Below are 14,845 nucleotides of genomic sequence, written 5' to 3' on the forward strand. Positions count from 1 at the left end.
CAACCTCTTTCTCAGTTCCTCCCTTCTCAATCTCGTCATTCCTTCCGAAATTCTCCGGGGGAGCTCATGGACCCGGCTTCCCAGGAGCACATTTGCTGGCCGTGCGTAACTCGACACTGTCCCGCATTGTCTGTGCCTTGCGGTCCCCAGTCCATGGCTTCCCAGAAAATAGCAGCCACGGGGCCTGCCGTCTGAGGGAGGGCAGGTTAAAGGAGCACGCGTGCGCCCGCACCCCCACGGCGGTGAGTTCCTGGGTGCCTAGCGCCCGGCGCAGCGGAGCCCCCACACATTCAGCCGCAGCCGACGTCTGAGCCGCCAAGGGACGGGCGCAGACGCGACGGTGGGGCCAGGCGGTGGCGCCCGAGCCCGGGCCGTGTGTGGCAGTCTCGCCTCCCTGAGCGGGGGGCGTGTCCCTGTGGGCACCGCGGACTGACCGACTCTTTCTTTCATGCTGCAGACCCACTCCGGATACTTCTCCAGCTTGTACCCCCCTCACCAGTTCGGCCCGTTCCCGCATCACCACTCCGTAAGTGTCCCCTCAGGCCAGCCCCACCTGCCACTGCACGGCAGAGTCCCTGGACGACGGACGACGGACGGCGACTGTTCCCAGTGTGAGGGCGGGGCCCGCGCTTCCCAGCCATGCGGGGAGTGACGCGGGGAGTGACGCGTCTCGGGCCGCGAGCACCCACGCCCCCCAGCTTGCAGGCGCCCTCAGCGGGCTTCGGAGCTTGCCAGGCCGTAGGCACGGGAGACTGTACACGTGGTGACCAGCAGCTCGAAGTCGGAAGTGGCGTCGAGCTAAAGAACAGAATGTGCAAAGTCTAGCGAAGGGGGCGTGGCATTCCCGCAGCCCCCTAGCGCGAGGCCCGCTGGTGGCCTGGCCCGTGTCTCTCTGGGCCGTCACCACGTGGCCTGATCAGGGCAGGTTTGCTTGTTACCTTCTTTTGAACACGACGCCGCTCTGGTGAAAACACCGTTTGTGGCTACCAGGTGCTGAGTGGCTTCCCGTTCCTTCGAGCGAAGTGCCTCAGGGCCCCCTCCTCGGGCCGCTGTATTTAATAACGGTCTTGATTTCTTGGATAAAGACGCAGGAGCAGTACAGGTCACATGTGTACGTGACAAACCGGTGAATAGACAGCTTTCTGTATCCAGACGCCGAGCTGCTCAGGAGGACTTTCCATTTTGACTGTCATTCAGGTTCAGTGTGTTCGGGTTTGTTCCTTAGGCCTCACACCCGCGGAGCCCTAGACCGCAGGAGACTCCCGTGCGCCATGTTGGCCATTTCCTTGGGCGCTGCGGCCTTCACAGCACATGGCTCCCGGGAGGTGCTCAATAGTTGCTGAGTGCCTGAAGGAGCCGCCCCAGTGGGAGTGACGTCTTGTCTTGTGTCGCCCTTCCAGTATCCAGAGCAGGAGATTGTGAATCTCTTCATCCCAACCCAGGCTGTAGGTGCCATCATCGGGAAGAAGGGGGCGCACATTAAACAGCTGGCCAGATTCGCTGGGGCCTCCATCAAGGTAAAGCTGCTCTCCATGGCCACCCTCTTCCATCACCAGCCCCCCCACCCCGTGTCTCTTGTTCCTTCTGCTGCTCCTGGGAAACACTGACACCAGGGACGGGGGCCCACAGGGTCAGGCAAGTTTGCCTCCAGGATTAATCCCATCGGCTCTCCTCTTTACCTCTCCCATTCCTTTCTTATTATTAGTTATTACTAATAACTAAATTAGAAAAATATTAACACCTAAGCCAACCTGGTCCTTGTTGGGCTACCACAGCTCTCTGCTCAACAACGTCAAGCAAAGACAGGCTGAGCGCTTTGCCGAGCCAAGGGGGCAGACGCCAGCAAAGCGTCATTTACACTCTGCCCTTATCAGAGCTTTGAATCAGAGCTTTGACGCTTTAATTAGTCTCTGCTTCACAAATCCTTGACCCTCAAGAAAAGTTTGCATGAAACACTCTTTGGAAGGCACTAACGCTGTAGATAACAGGAGCTGGGGACACAGCCCGCTAGGCAGCCCAGGGACCGAACACACTGGCTCCGGAAGGAAGGCCCCTTGATCTCTGGGAAGGATCGTGAGTGCGGGCCTGGCGGTGGCAGTTCCATGCCCACATCCTGCCCCCTCGAGCACCCTGCGAAGAAGTGTCTCAGGAGCTGAAAGGGAAGGATTCTTCGACCCTGGTCCTGCTCCAAGCCCAGCTATCGGCTCTGACTCAGAGGCAGAATGCTGAGCACGTCCCAAGCCTCATGAAACACTTTTGAAAACAGAGTTTCCGTTGTTACGTAAAGTAATTTGCTACCATGGGACAACCCGGAATTCCGAACTAGAAGTCTCATGACTTGGAGAGAAAGAATGCTTGCACTTTCTCCTCGAGAAGAGCTGGAATTTCTCCCACAGCAAGTGTGCTGGAGAAAAGGCAAAAACAAAACACTCTGAGCGGTGCAGGACAAGGACTGCAGTGAGACCATCAGAGGGTTTTCTGTAGGTAAAGCACTTGCCCTCTGTTACCTGCAAAGCGCAGAGACCTGCTGGGAGCCCAGAGGTGCGGGCGGCCCGCAGCACAGAACCTGGGGGGGCCTTTGCTCCCAGCATGCTTGTTGCCGGCGGGACCCCAGCGCACGGACGGTCGGCTGTGGTGGGACAGGTACAGCATGAAAGCCCACGGGGCTGGCTGCCCCCGGGACCTTTCCCAGTGTCCAGTCTTGTGGCCTGAGAGACCATGGAGGCAGAACGAGAGGATTTCAACCACGGGGGGCTTGAGGGATTATGGCATCACGTCTCCTCCCTGTGTCCCTCGAGAAGAGTGGGACTTCGGCCCAGGAGCCAGCCTGAGGCACACCAGTGGCAGGACCCGCTGTGACCTCATCCATTGTGCTGACCTGTAGGACATTGAGCGCCTACTGGGGCTGGCTGTGGCAGGAACTCTCCATTTACTGTTGCCCGTAAGGAGCCAGGGCCCAGAGTTTCACTGTCGAAGGCCACAAAGGTAAAGAATGTGACCAGGTGACCCAATTTCTACAGCGAGAGGGAACACAAGCCGGGCTGAAAGGGAAGTATTCTTCAACCCTGGTCGAAGAGAGGGAGGGAACACAAGCCCAGGGAGCGTGAGAGGGAGAAGCAGGCTCCCCGCAGAGCAGGGAGCCCAACGCGGAACTTGATCCCAGGACCATGGGATCGTGACCTGAGCCTGAGCTGAAGGCAGACACTTAAGGACTGAGCCAGCCAGGAGCTCCCCAATTTCTGGTCCAGTGTTTTTTTTCCACCGCAGCACCCTGAGTGCTATACCAGAATCATGCCCAGCAGGAAAGGAGAGAGCGCGCTCCCTTGGGCGTCGCCCCACAGCCTCCCCAGCACCCTTCCATATCCCGGCAAGGTTGCGTGGCAGTATGTCACTTAGCTCGTGACCTCTGGGATGGGCAGAGACAGCAGGGTGGGACCAGGGGGCAGAATGGGCTCTGCAGGCTGGTCAGGCCCAGTTGTCCTTGATGCTGGGCCAACAACCCACTTCTCCAGCAGCCTTCTGCCCACCCCCACCTCTGTCCATAGCAGTGAAGCAGAGAAAACCAGGGACGCCAAGTCTTTGTGAGAGAAATTTCCTACTTTTTAAAAATCAGTCTGGTTTTTGTTAGTTTCGACAGGACTCTGAAAGCATTTTCTCTAAAGCTAAACGGATAATCTCCCGCTAAAGAACCCTCCATGCCTGCTTTGCCAGTCTTTGGGGGCCGCAACCAGAGGCACATCAGATGCTGCCAGGGCGGGGAGAGCGCGGTACACTCCTACGTGGGAGCTGAGTGCTGGCAGGGAGGTGGGCAGAGGTGAGGCCGGGCACATGCACCCCAAGATGCTTTGGGGTCACTCTCCTGCCCTGCAGAGCATCTGGGCAGCCGGCTGCAGAATGCCACACGGAACTCCTGACCCTTGCTTCGGGCCCTGCTCACCCTGGGATCTGGGCAGGCACCTCACCTCCGGGTCCCATTTGCTTCAGTCATAAGACGGGGTGCTCCTTCCTGGTGCTGTCAAGGGAGTTTGCCGGCGGAATGTCATTCCAGAACTGCAGGAGCGCACGAGTAGCTCTGAGACTTCGGGTCTGGGCGGGGGAACCAGACAGTGGAGAGATGGGGTGTTTGCTTCAGAATCTGAGCGAGGCAGCCACGAGTCACTGGGAGGCGGACAGCGACGGCAGAACGGATTCGGTCAGCGTGAAGCGTGAATTGGCCTTTCAGCCCTTCCGGATTTGGGGGGGTAAGAGCCACGACCCGCCCTGTCCATGCTCCAGTCTCTCTCGTTCACTCTTTGAGATAAGGACCAGGCGTAATACCAACTGAGGATCGAGAAGCAGAGGCAGGTGTCCCGGCCCCCACTCTGGAGGGCCCGCCTGTGTGTGGCCTGCCGGAAGCCCCGGTCCCCTGGGGACATGTGATCGCTTCGGTGGAGGCTGCAGCCCTGCGCTGTGGGAGGCTGGCAGGAGTCCGCCCACACAAAAGCAAGTCCTCCCAAGGAGCTCAGGCTTGGAGGCCTGCGCCTCACGTTCTTCCTCATGCCGCGGAGTAGCCGAGCCAGAGCCCGTTTTGAGGATGCTTTGGTCGCAGCACGGCGCCCAGGGCAGAGCACAGCTTGGACGCCGTCACTGTAAAGCTGCGGCAGCCGCACGGCCACGCCGGGCCTCCGACGGAGGTGGAGGTGGAGGTCGAGGCACAGCAGGGAGTGAATTCCATCCACTGTGAACATCTCCTGAGCCACTGGCTTTTTTTTTTTTTTCTTTAGGAACACTGTGACCTGTAAATGAGGTTTCTTTTTTTGACTTTGCCCTTAGGAAGCTTGAAACGCAGTCTGCGGCCCACCTGAGGCAGGTGTATGGGACCTTATGAGACGCATTTGTGCACTGACCCCGCTCCTGGCTCGTTTCTGTGTTTGGCACACTTTTCACTCATTTTACTTGAACTTCAGTTTTGCTCACTGTATTTCTCTTCAAAGCTACCCTAATGGTTTTCTGAATAAGGCAGGCTGTGCAGAGAAGAATCTGTAATGAGGATCTAACAAAAGTGCTTGCCTGGGCCATCACTTGAGTTGTGTTACAAGAGAACTCAGACTCACAAGGGTGAGAGCAAAAGGCGGCGTGGAGCTTGCCAGGGTTCACCTCGCAATTACACAGATGAGGAAATGGAGTCCGGGGAGGGGAGGGGAGGGATTTGCAGAGCAGACCAGGGTGTCCTCACCCCTGCTCTGGAGCTGTCACACTCAGTTCCTATGCCCCCCACCCCCATGCCCTAGCTCCACTGTCACCAGCAGCCGACTGCCCACGTGAGCTGAGCGTTAGAAGCGGGGCCGCTGTCGTGCACGCTGGCTCCAGTAGTGCCCCTGTGGACTGCCTCCCCTCTGGGGCCCGGGTGTGGTGGTGGAGCCCACACCTCCCACTTCCTCCTAGAACTCGACTCCCTTGGCTCAGTAAAGGAGGCTCGTGCTCGGTACCCAGAGTGGAAGCAGCAGGTGCAAAGGCAGAAGCCCTGTAACCCCTTGCTAGGGCGTGTGCGCTGCGTGCCCAGATGGGAGAGGGGCCCGGGGAGCACAGCATTTTCCTCTTGCTTGTAAACCGCAGATTGCCCCGGCGGAAGGCCCAGACGTCAGCGAAAGGATGGTCATCATCACCGGCCCACCTGAAGCCCAGTTTAAGGTGAGTGCCAAGGGTCACCTCAGCCCTGCAGTAGCTGAGGGCCTTAAGCAGGCGGCAACCATGCCAGAGGCATGTTCAAGACTGTTCTTTGGGAGGCCCAGCCTCCATTGCCCTTTCTGCTGCCGCTCACTCATCTCAGACTTACCCTGTCTTGCCTACCTCCGGGCTGTTCCTTCTACTTGGAGCCCTCCTTCCCTTCTCTTTTATGGAAAAGTAGATTGTCTCTCAGTGCCCCGTTCAAACAGCACCTCTGGGGTATCTCTGACCCCTGAGCCGTGGTTTCGAGGATAGGTGTCTCAGACTCGTTGAGTCACCCTTCTGGCTCTGGGGGCATAACCGGGGGGTGAGGGGACATAGCAGGAGTTTGTCGGGAGTTTGGTGAGGTGCATTTTGTTTTTGCCTTTTCTCTCCCCTAGGAAAATAATAAATTTTTTCTGAAAGTCAAAAGCATATTTATAAAAATATAGTCCTTATCATTAAAAATATTTAAGATCTGAGAAGAAACATGAACACATGTGGAAACATTTAAGAACAGTAACCCTTGGACTCGTGAGCAGATAAAACGTGGTATACCCACTCGGGAGGACGTTAGCCATAAAAAGCAAACTTCTGATGCATGTCGCAGGGCAGATGAGCCTAGAAAGCACTGCGTGAAGTGAAAGAAGGCAGAAACAAAAGGCCACGTGTTCTAGGAGTCCCTTTATCTGAAATGTCCAGAAAAGGCAAATCCGTAGAGACAGAAAGTAGGCCGGCGGCTGCCCGGGCCGCGAGGAACGGGGGCTGCCTGCTACTGCGGCATTTCTCTTCGGGGGACTGGGGTGTGAGTGTCCTGGGCGGTGGGGATGGTTGCCTAACATTGTGAATACACCAAAACCTCCTGGAGTGCACCCTTTAAAATGATGAATTTTAGGTTATGTAAGTTAAATCTCAATTTTTAAAGTTAAAAAAAAAAAACAAACCAACCCATAACCTCACAGCTGCACTGGCTCCGGAGTTAGGACATCAGCAGGCAGCCCCGTCACCACCTCACCTCCATCCCTCAGTGACCTGGGGTCTAAACTTACCCCCACTTACTCCGTCCTCCGGGGGAGGACATGAAGAATGCCCCGCACCGGTTCATTCAGCCGCACGCTTGTAGGTGTTAGGGCCGTGGAAATCAGAGCCGGCCGCCGCCACCCGGACCCCACACCGAGAGCTTCCTAGGGGTCCTGCAGTGTGGCCGGAGCAGCGCCCTGCCGGGTCTCTGAGGGAGGGATGCAGGCGCACGGCTTCCCCATGCCAGCGCTGGGGAATTGGGGGCCGGGGATGCCCCGGGCCTGGGCTGGCCAGTTCTAGCCGCAGCACCGCGAAGTGGGTTGACTGGCAGCCGAGAGTCACCTGTCATGCCTTGCCCTCTCAGGCCCAGGGGCGGATCTTCGGGAAACTGAAAGAAGAAAACTTCTTTAACCCCAAAGAAGAGGTGAAGCTGGAAGCCCACATCAGAGTGCCCTCTTCTACAGCGGGCCGGGTGATTGGCAAGGGCGGCAAAACCGTAAGTGTGCTCCGAGCTGGCTTTATCTCCTGGCTGATTCCCTCCCCAGCCTCACCTGACTTCCCTCAGACTCTTCTTGACTCTTCAGTGACTTTACTCCAGAGCTGAGGGCCCCAAATCCAGGGTGTTGAGCCAGGCCACCAGAAACACTAAGGTTCTGCACCCAGAAATCCGGCATCTCAGCTACATGCTGGTAAATGAAGATCCTGACTCCCTGATGACCAGGAGGCTGCCTGCTGCCCCCTTTAAACTCACACATAGCAGCAGGAAAACACTAGGGAACAGAATCCCATCCAGAGGATACCCACTCGGCCAACTGTAGTCTTCTCTAAAGTCACACTCAGAGGCAGACAGGGTCTGGTGTCCTACACTCTCCTCTGACTTTTCAAACTCCCTCCTGCAGATTCTGTCTCCTGGCTATTCCCCAAACCTGCCCATCTGTTACAGGGGAACTAGCATAGCCATCAGGTGGTGGGTGAGAAAGAAATACTTGGAAAAAAAAAATAATCATCATCAAGGTTTTCAACCTGAAGGTGGCAGCAACACAGAGGAATTTGAACAGTGCCAGAGACTTAACTGTGGAGCTTGTAGGAAGGAGCAGACAGTCCGTCGACGCAGGTGTGTTCTAGAACATGACTTACCCCACGTGGCGGGGTATGACCCCCGAGAAGTTCCGTAGAGCCAGTGCACACTAGCAGAGTGGCTGTGTTGAGTGGCAGGAATTTGGGGGATCTCTGGAGTCGTGTGTGTATGTGCCTGCTGTTTTCTTTACACAGAAACTCTAAGAACTCAAGGCCAAGTTCTGGATATAACGAGTCATCTTTATACAAAAGAGTAAAGTCAAATGGCTGGCAGATTATTCCCCATATCCAGGAACGTGATCGGCATCCGAGGGCCACACGCCGCCTCCAGACAGGCTAGATGCGGTAGGCAGGAGAGCTAATGGCCCACGGGGATCACATCCTGAGCCCGTGGATCCCGTCTGGTCATCTGGGAACAAGTCACTGAATTCTGTGAAACCCCAGCTGTCAGCTGCCCCCTGAGCTCTTGGTGCCCCCACCGGTGTGCACTCAGCACCCCGGGGTGGGGCCTGGGCTGAGCCCCCACACAGCGTAGGCTTGTTGAGGCTGGGGAGGGGCACGGAGAGCAGGAAGTGGGCCGCAGGTGATGGGGGAGCAGCAGGGCTGGAGGCTTCTGGAGGGGGCCCGGCGTGGAACTGGAGCAGCAGGGAGGAAAGGTGATGATCCGAAGGTAGGAGGAGCAGAAGGCAGACTCGGAGGCAGGGGTGAAGAAGAGCGGGGCTCCGAGCAACGCCTGATAGAAGGTTTACTTTGGCGAGTCTGAGAGACTGAGAGGTGGTGTTGGCTCACAGCTGGCACCCAGGAGGGATGTTCCTTCCTGGATGACGGGAGAGCCTGGGTCACTGCGCATCGAAGGGAACTCCAGAGTAAGAATTCAGCCCAGAAGGAGCTCCAGGGAGTTGGGGGCTGGACCCTCCCTGGGCCGCCCAGTGAGTCTCCAGGCTCAAACAAACGTGGCCTCTGCGGCTAGGGGCTTGGAAGCCCCAGACGCATCCCAGGCTGAAGGAAAGGAGAGGAGCCTCCAGCCCCCTTGCCCTCCAGCACTCCCCTCTCCCACTTCCTCCTGAACCCACTTTCTCCCCTCCCAGGTGAATGAACTGCAGAACTTAACCAGTGCAGAAGTCATCGTGCCTCGTGACCAAACGCCAGACGAAAATGAGGAAGTGATCGTCAGAATTATTGGGCATTTCTTTGCTAGCCAGGTACCTGTGCTGTGAGCGTCTGATCTCTCCTGCCAGCTACTTTTCAGTTCTCTAAGCTATCGGTGGCCCGTCCAGTGGCCACGGGCCCTGCACAACCCCCCGCACCCGCACACAGATGGAACCTCCCCCTGGCTCTTCAGGGACTGCCTGAAGGGCAGGGGAAATTGCTCCACACCGGCTCCTCACGGCTCTCCCCAGGCAGGCTAGAGGAGCTCGAGAAGAGCCTAGCACTCGAGGAAGTCAAGCCGAGCCCATCTCCAGCCCCCTGCAATGCTAGAGCATAAGGTCCCCCCTTCCTTTGCTGCCTACACAGGCCTCAGTCACAGCCTTCCCCTGCTGGGGATCACATACCCGGCAGGGACCCACCCTCAGGGTTCCCCAATCAGGCTCTGAGAACCAGCATGTGTACCAGAATCTCACTGTGAAGGGCTGAACACGCTCATTGCAGGAGACCTCCGTTTCTCTGCCGTCCTTCTCCACCTCGGCGTGACATCCCCCGTCAGGGCCCAGGACCCCATCTTCATTCAGAAGGATCAGTGACTCCGCCTCATGCGGCCTGGTTCTTTTCCATGCTCGGGGATAGAGCAGTCCCAGTCCTTGCCCCAAACCAGTGAGGGCAGGCTAAGCTCACACGGAAGCTTTGAGCAGACAGCCTGCTCTCCCAAAGCCACGCCTGCCAGGAGGCCCCGTCTGCTGAAGGCCCCTGCCCCTCCCTGCAGAGCCCCAGCACAGCCCACCCTGCCGCTCCTGCATCCCAGCTCCTCCCGTGCCCTGCGTGCCTAGAGGGGTGCAGTCCCAGGGCTGTCTGGGGGCATCCCTGCATCGAGCACCGGTGTAGGGGGAGGGGACAGGCTTGGGCTCACGTGTTTTCTCTAGTCGGATAGGGTAGAGTGTCTGGGCCAGTGTCTCTCACTTCCTCCCCATCCCATTTCCTGTCTGTCTTTCCCGGCATCACACTCATGTTCTTCCTAGAGGCTCCAGAAAGGTGGGTGCGGCAGCCCTGAAAGCCGCAAGTGTGTGTAGTGGGCGGGGGAATGCTGTCTGACCTCCACGAGGCCCCCTAGGCACTGGTTCCCTGCCTCTGCTTCCTGGCCTCTCCGTCCAACAAGCACCTGGAAGCTTCTGGGGTCCCACCTCCTTATCCTGCACCCGGCTGCCTTGGGGAAGGGGGGGGATCCCTGCACTTTAGGCAGAAAAGGCCCCCCGGAGTGAGGGCCTCAGCAGGTAGATGACACTTTTCTGAGCTTCCCACTTCCTTTTCCCAAGTCCCAGCCCCAGGCTCCCACCCCCACTGCTTGTCCTCAGAACCGGGTTCCTTTTTCTCCCCTGTCCCCTCCTCTCCCTTGCTGCAGACTGCACAGCGCAAGATCAGGGAAATTGTACAGCAGGTGAAGCAGCAGGAGCAGAAATATCCTCAGGGAGTCGCCTCACAGCGCAGCAAGTGAGGCTCCCACAGGCACCAGCAAAACAACGGATGAATGTAGCCCTTCCAACACCTGACAGAATGAGACCAAACACAGCCAGCCAGCTCGGGAGCAAACCAAAGACCATCCTGAGGAATGAGAAGTCTGCGGAGGCGCCGGGGACTCTGCAGAGGCCCTGAGAATCCCAGGGGCCAGGAGGGAGGAGGGGGGAGGTCAGCCCGGGGCCCCACCCGGCCTCCTGCCTCCCCCAGGGCCTCTGCAGGCTTCCCAGCCATCCACTGCACCGTCCACTCGGATCTCTCCTGAACCCCCACCACGCTATCCCTTTTAGTTGAACTAACATAGGTGAACGTGTTCAAAGCAAAGCAAAATTCACACCCTTTTCTTTTTGTGGAAATTGCCTCTGTACATGTGTGTACATATTAGAAGGGGAAAGATGTTAAGATATGTGGCCTGTGGGTTACACGGGGTGCCTGCAGCGTTAATATATTTTAGAAATAATATATCAAATAACTCAACTAACTCCAAGTTTTAATCAATTATTAATTTTTTTTCTTTTTAAAGAGAAAGCAGGCTTTTCTAGACTTTAAAGAATAAAGTCATTCTTTGGGAGGTCTAATGGTTTAGTAAAGGAGCTTCGAGACCACCCACAAAAATTCACCCAGGGAAATCTCGAAAGGACACTCACAGCAGTCTGGATCACCTGTGTATGTCAACAGAAGGGATACCGTCTCTCTGAAGAGGAAACTCTGTCTCTCTTCATCCCTGTCTAGCTCACACACCCATTTCTCTTTGCTTCACAGGTTTTAAACTGGTTTTTTGCATACTGCTATATAATTCTGTCTCTCTCTGTTTATCTCTCCCCTACCTTCTCTCCCTCCCCTCCTTCTCCATCCCCATTCTTTTTAATTCCCTCATCCCTCTGTCTCAATTCCCAGTATCTACGCACCCCCCAGGCAAAGCAGTGCTCTGAGTATCACATCACACAAAAGGAACAAAAGCGAAACACACAAACCAGCCTCAACTTACACTTGGTTACTCAAAAGAACAAGAGTCAATGGTACTTGTCCTAGCATTTTGGAAGAAGAAAACAGGAACCCATCAAACCAACCAACCAAACAAAGAAAAATTCCACAAAGAAAGAATGTATTTTGTCTTTTTACATTTTGGTGTATAAGCCATCCATATTCAGCGAAATGATTTCTTTCTTTTTAAAAAAAAATGTGGAGGAAAATAGCAATTTACACGAGGTCGTTGGCCCAGGGCGTTAAATTTACAGATTTTTTTAAACGAGAAAAACACACAAAAAAAAGCTACCTCAGGTGTTTTTTACCTCAGCACCTTGCTCTTGTGTTTCCCTTAGAGATTTTGTAAAACTGATAGTTGGAGCATTTTTTTATTTTTTTAATAAAAATGAGTTGGAAAAAAAATATCAACTGCCAGCCTGGAGAAGGTGACAGTCCAAGTGTGCAACAGCCGTTCTGAATTGTCTTCCGCTAGCCGAGAACCTGTATGGCCTTCTTTTGGACAAACCTTGAAAATGTTTATTTAAAAAAAAAAAAAAAGATGACCAAGAAAAACAGAGAGAGAAAACATTGGAGATGTCCTGGACTTCAATAGGGTACGCGCCATTAGGGCTTTCTGCGCTAAAGGATGGACAGGTACTGGTTTATGTGAACAAGCCATTTACCACCAGACTGCAATGCCAGTTTCCTCTACTGCAAACAGTGTTCTGTGACAAAAACAAAAACAAACAAAAAAAAAAATGAAATATATCCAGCTAACAAGATCCTGGTGTCTTGGTCTCTTATTTTCCTAAGCATTGCCCATCCCAGAGCGTCAGCAGAGCTCCGGCTCTGGGGGACTGAGGGACGGGCCGCACGTACGGTCAGGACTGGGAAGCCGCCCTGAGCAGGCAGGCTTCTGCAGGAAGCTTTCTGGGAGAAGCTAAACTCGGTCAGTGGTGCTGCAAGTGTGGTCCCCACCTGGCAGCATCCGTATCACCTGGGAACTTGCTGGAAATGCAGGTTCTTGGGGTCCACCTTGAATCAGAAACCCTGAGGGGCCCCGCAGTCAGCTTCAGCAAGCCCTCGGGGTGATTCCTGAGTGTGGCGGAGTGTGCCAGCCAAGGAACTGGAGGGATGAGCTGACCGCATGTCAAGGTAGGTAAGACTAGCCCCTCTCTTTAGGGAACATTAAGCCTGCCCAGGAAAGAGTTGATTTTTATGTAGGGGAGTAGGAGGGGATAATACACCAGACAGTTCAAGGGAAGAGGTGCTCATCCCGCCCCAGAAGCCCCATTATAAGTGTTCCAGGAGGTCAGAGAAGAGCAGGGTCAGCCTGGACCGAGGGGGGAGGGGCAGGCAGGGTGCTGTCCTTGACACTCTCGCAGACGTGTCGGATGTGTCGTAAAAAGGTCAGTCAGGGATGGGCCTGTTCCACGTATGAGCCTTCGTTCATAGACCTGTGGGGCCTACTAGAGACGATGCTCGCGGTCCAAGCAATCTTAGGGATAAAGAGGTGCTATGGACTGCCAGCAGTGGCCAGTCAGGCTTTTCGGGGTGACCGTTCATAGCGCGGCAAGGACAGATGGAGGGAACGGATGGGGCTGCGGAGTAGCCACATTCCCTTCTAACAAACTCGGAGGCCTCCTCAATCACTTAAAATTTGGTCCTCACCCATGTCCCATCCCCATTCCTGGTTTTCTCCTAACTCCAATTTCTGAGATGCTCTGTACTTCTCAAGTTTCTGCATGTAGGCGCCAGCTGTTCTGTCCCTGCTGTGGTTGGCATGACTCCGGGCAGGGACAGACTCCCGTCCCTGTGGCCATTACAAGTCCTGGTACCTGTGGCTCCGCCCTCCCCCCCTCTTCCCTTTAGGACTCAAACCCGCTGCCCTCTCATGGACAAGCCAGCCACGGGCTGACTGTCCAAGAGGAGCCACAGGGTTCCCGGCAAGCAGGGCTATTTCTGAACCCTGTGCCCGGGGCCGAGCTGGCCTGTCTGCTGAGCGGAGAAACAGCACACCTTTAAAGGCAGGGCTTTAAATACAGGCCCCAGGGCTTGCGAACCAGTCTCGGGATGGAGCGATCACCTGAAAGCACGATGATCGAGAAGACACAGGACCCTCCAAACATGCACTCTTAGCTCTGCTGCTCCCGTTTCATTCCTTGACCTTTGTTGCAGCTGCCAGAATCTGAGGTTTCATTCCAGGTCCTAAACTGCCCATTTCCAAAGTCGTCGTCTCTGAACATGTGAGAGAAAGACAGGGAAGGAAGTGCTAAGATGATGCCGGGGTACAGAGCACCCAGAAGTCGTGCTAGGGTTGCAGAAATGAAGGGGAGGCCACACGCAGAGGCAGAAGACAGGAAGGAGACGGCTGGCTGGCTCGTAAGCAAAGCTGTTCTCCCCGCAGCCCGTTTTCTGAGAACCCGCGTGCTGGGCGAAACCCTGCCCCACCACCTGTCCACCAGGACAGCCTCAACTGCACGTGCTCGGCACACCTGCGGGAGCTCAGACTACTCAAACTTTGCGCCCGTTTCTCCTATGAATCCCTGGCTGCCTGCCTTGAGAGGTCATCCTGACGTCCCAGAAAATCCTCATGACGTGATTTTATGCAAAATAAAGGGCAGTTGTTAAATGGGGGCTCAGGTCAAAAACAAAGGTTTTATCCATGCACCTGCGCTCAGAAAGCCCCTCCCTGTTCCCTTGGACCGAGCCCCTGGAAAACCCATGACCCACAGTGCTTTTGAAGGTACTGACCTCTCCCTAGACTTGGTGAGTAGCCTCAAACATCCTTTCTTTCCTGGTTAATTTTCCCTCTAACTAGATTTCTAGATGCGATTGTTCCATCCAACATGGAGCTCTAGAAAAGGATGACAGAGGTGGCCTGCAAATTAGCAGAGGGTTCCAGCATAGAGGGAGAACTTGAAAACATGAAAAAAGGCGAACCAAAAGAAGGTGGGGGAAGGGGGATTAGCCGAGGCCAGAAAGAAGGTGATCTTGACAGGGCAAGGGGTAAGGGGAGGGAGGAAACACTGATTTCTAAGGGAGTAACCTGGCACCCATTAGGATATGAGCGACTTAGTGACTGAGCAGACGGGTGGGGTAAGGACATGAAGAGTATGAAAAGCATCTGGCCTTGTCTTATTCCTACGTCCCTGGGGAAGGATGCCGCCAACAGAGGCAGTCCAGCTAACGATTGTGAAGGAAGCCCACCCTTTATGTATTTAGAGACTAGCCTAAGTTGTACACGCATCCAGACCTCTGCCTCAGAGCCTACTGGAGGTTTCTTTGGCCTGCTACCGCAGATGTCTAACAACACCGCTAGCAAGTTCCCTTGGTGTTTACAGTAAATTGTTGCTGCTGCCCTTTATTTCGTCTCCCCCTTGCCCTTAAGGTGCTGATGAACTGAAATTTAAGACTTCTCCCATATGCA

At 55.3% G+C, this 14,845-nt stretch overlaps 1 protein-coding gene and 1 long non-coding RNA gene across 3 annotated transcripts in view; one reads left to right on the plus strand and one right to left on the minus strand.

The window, feature by feature from the left end:
- IGF2BP2 (insulin like growth factor 2 mRNA binding protein 2) overlaps positions 1-12,197 on the plus strand; it is a 152,855-nt gene extending 140,658 nt beyond the window's left edge. For both annotated transcript variants that reach the window (XM_040621481.1, XM_040621482.1), the window contains 6 exons: positions 458-526; positions 1,401-1,517; positions 5,596-5,670; positions 7,070-7,201; positions 8,871-8,984; positions 10,337-12,197. In XM_040621481.1, coding sequence (XP_040477415.1) covers positions 458-526; positions 1,401-1,517; positions 5,596-5,670; positions 7,070-7,201; positions 8,871-8,984; positions 10,337-10,429 — 600 coding nt within the window. In that variant the 3' untranslated portion in view covers positions 10,430-12,197. The remainder of the gene's footprint in view (positions 1-457; positions 527-1,400; positions 1,518-5,595; positions 5,671-7,069; positions 7,202-8,870; positions 8,985-10,336) is intronic.
- LOC121100424 lies at positions 11,541-14,131 on the minus strand. The gene is made up of 2 exons (XR_005832226.1): positions 13,502-14,131; positions 11,541-12,140 (listed from the first exon to the last, which is right to left on the minus strand). It is a non-coding gene; the product is annotated as an uncharacterized LOC121100424 (long non-coding RNA).
- Positions 14,132-14,845: the final 714 nt, after the last annotated feature.

This window comes from Ursus maritimus, unplaced genomic scaffold, assembly GCF_017311325.1.
Source record: "Ursus maritimus isolate PB19 unplaced genomic scaffold, ASM1731132v1 scaffold_4, whole genome shotgun sequence".
In the NCBI taxonomy this organism is placed as follows: domain Eukaryota; kingdom Metazoa; phylum Chordata; class Mammalia; order Carnivora; family Ursidae; genus Ursus; species Ursus maritimus.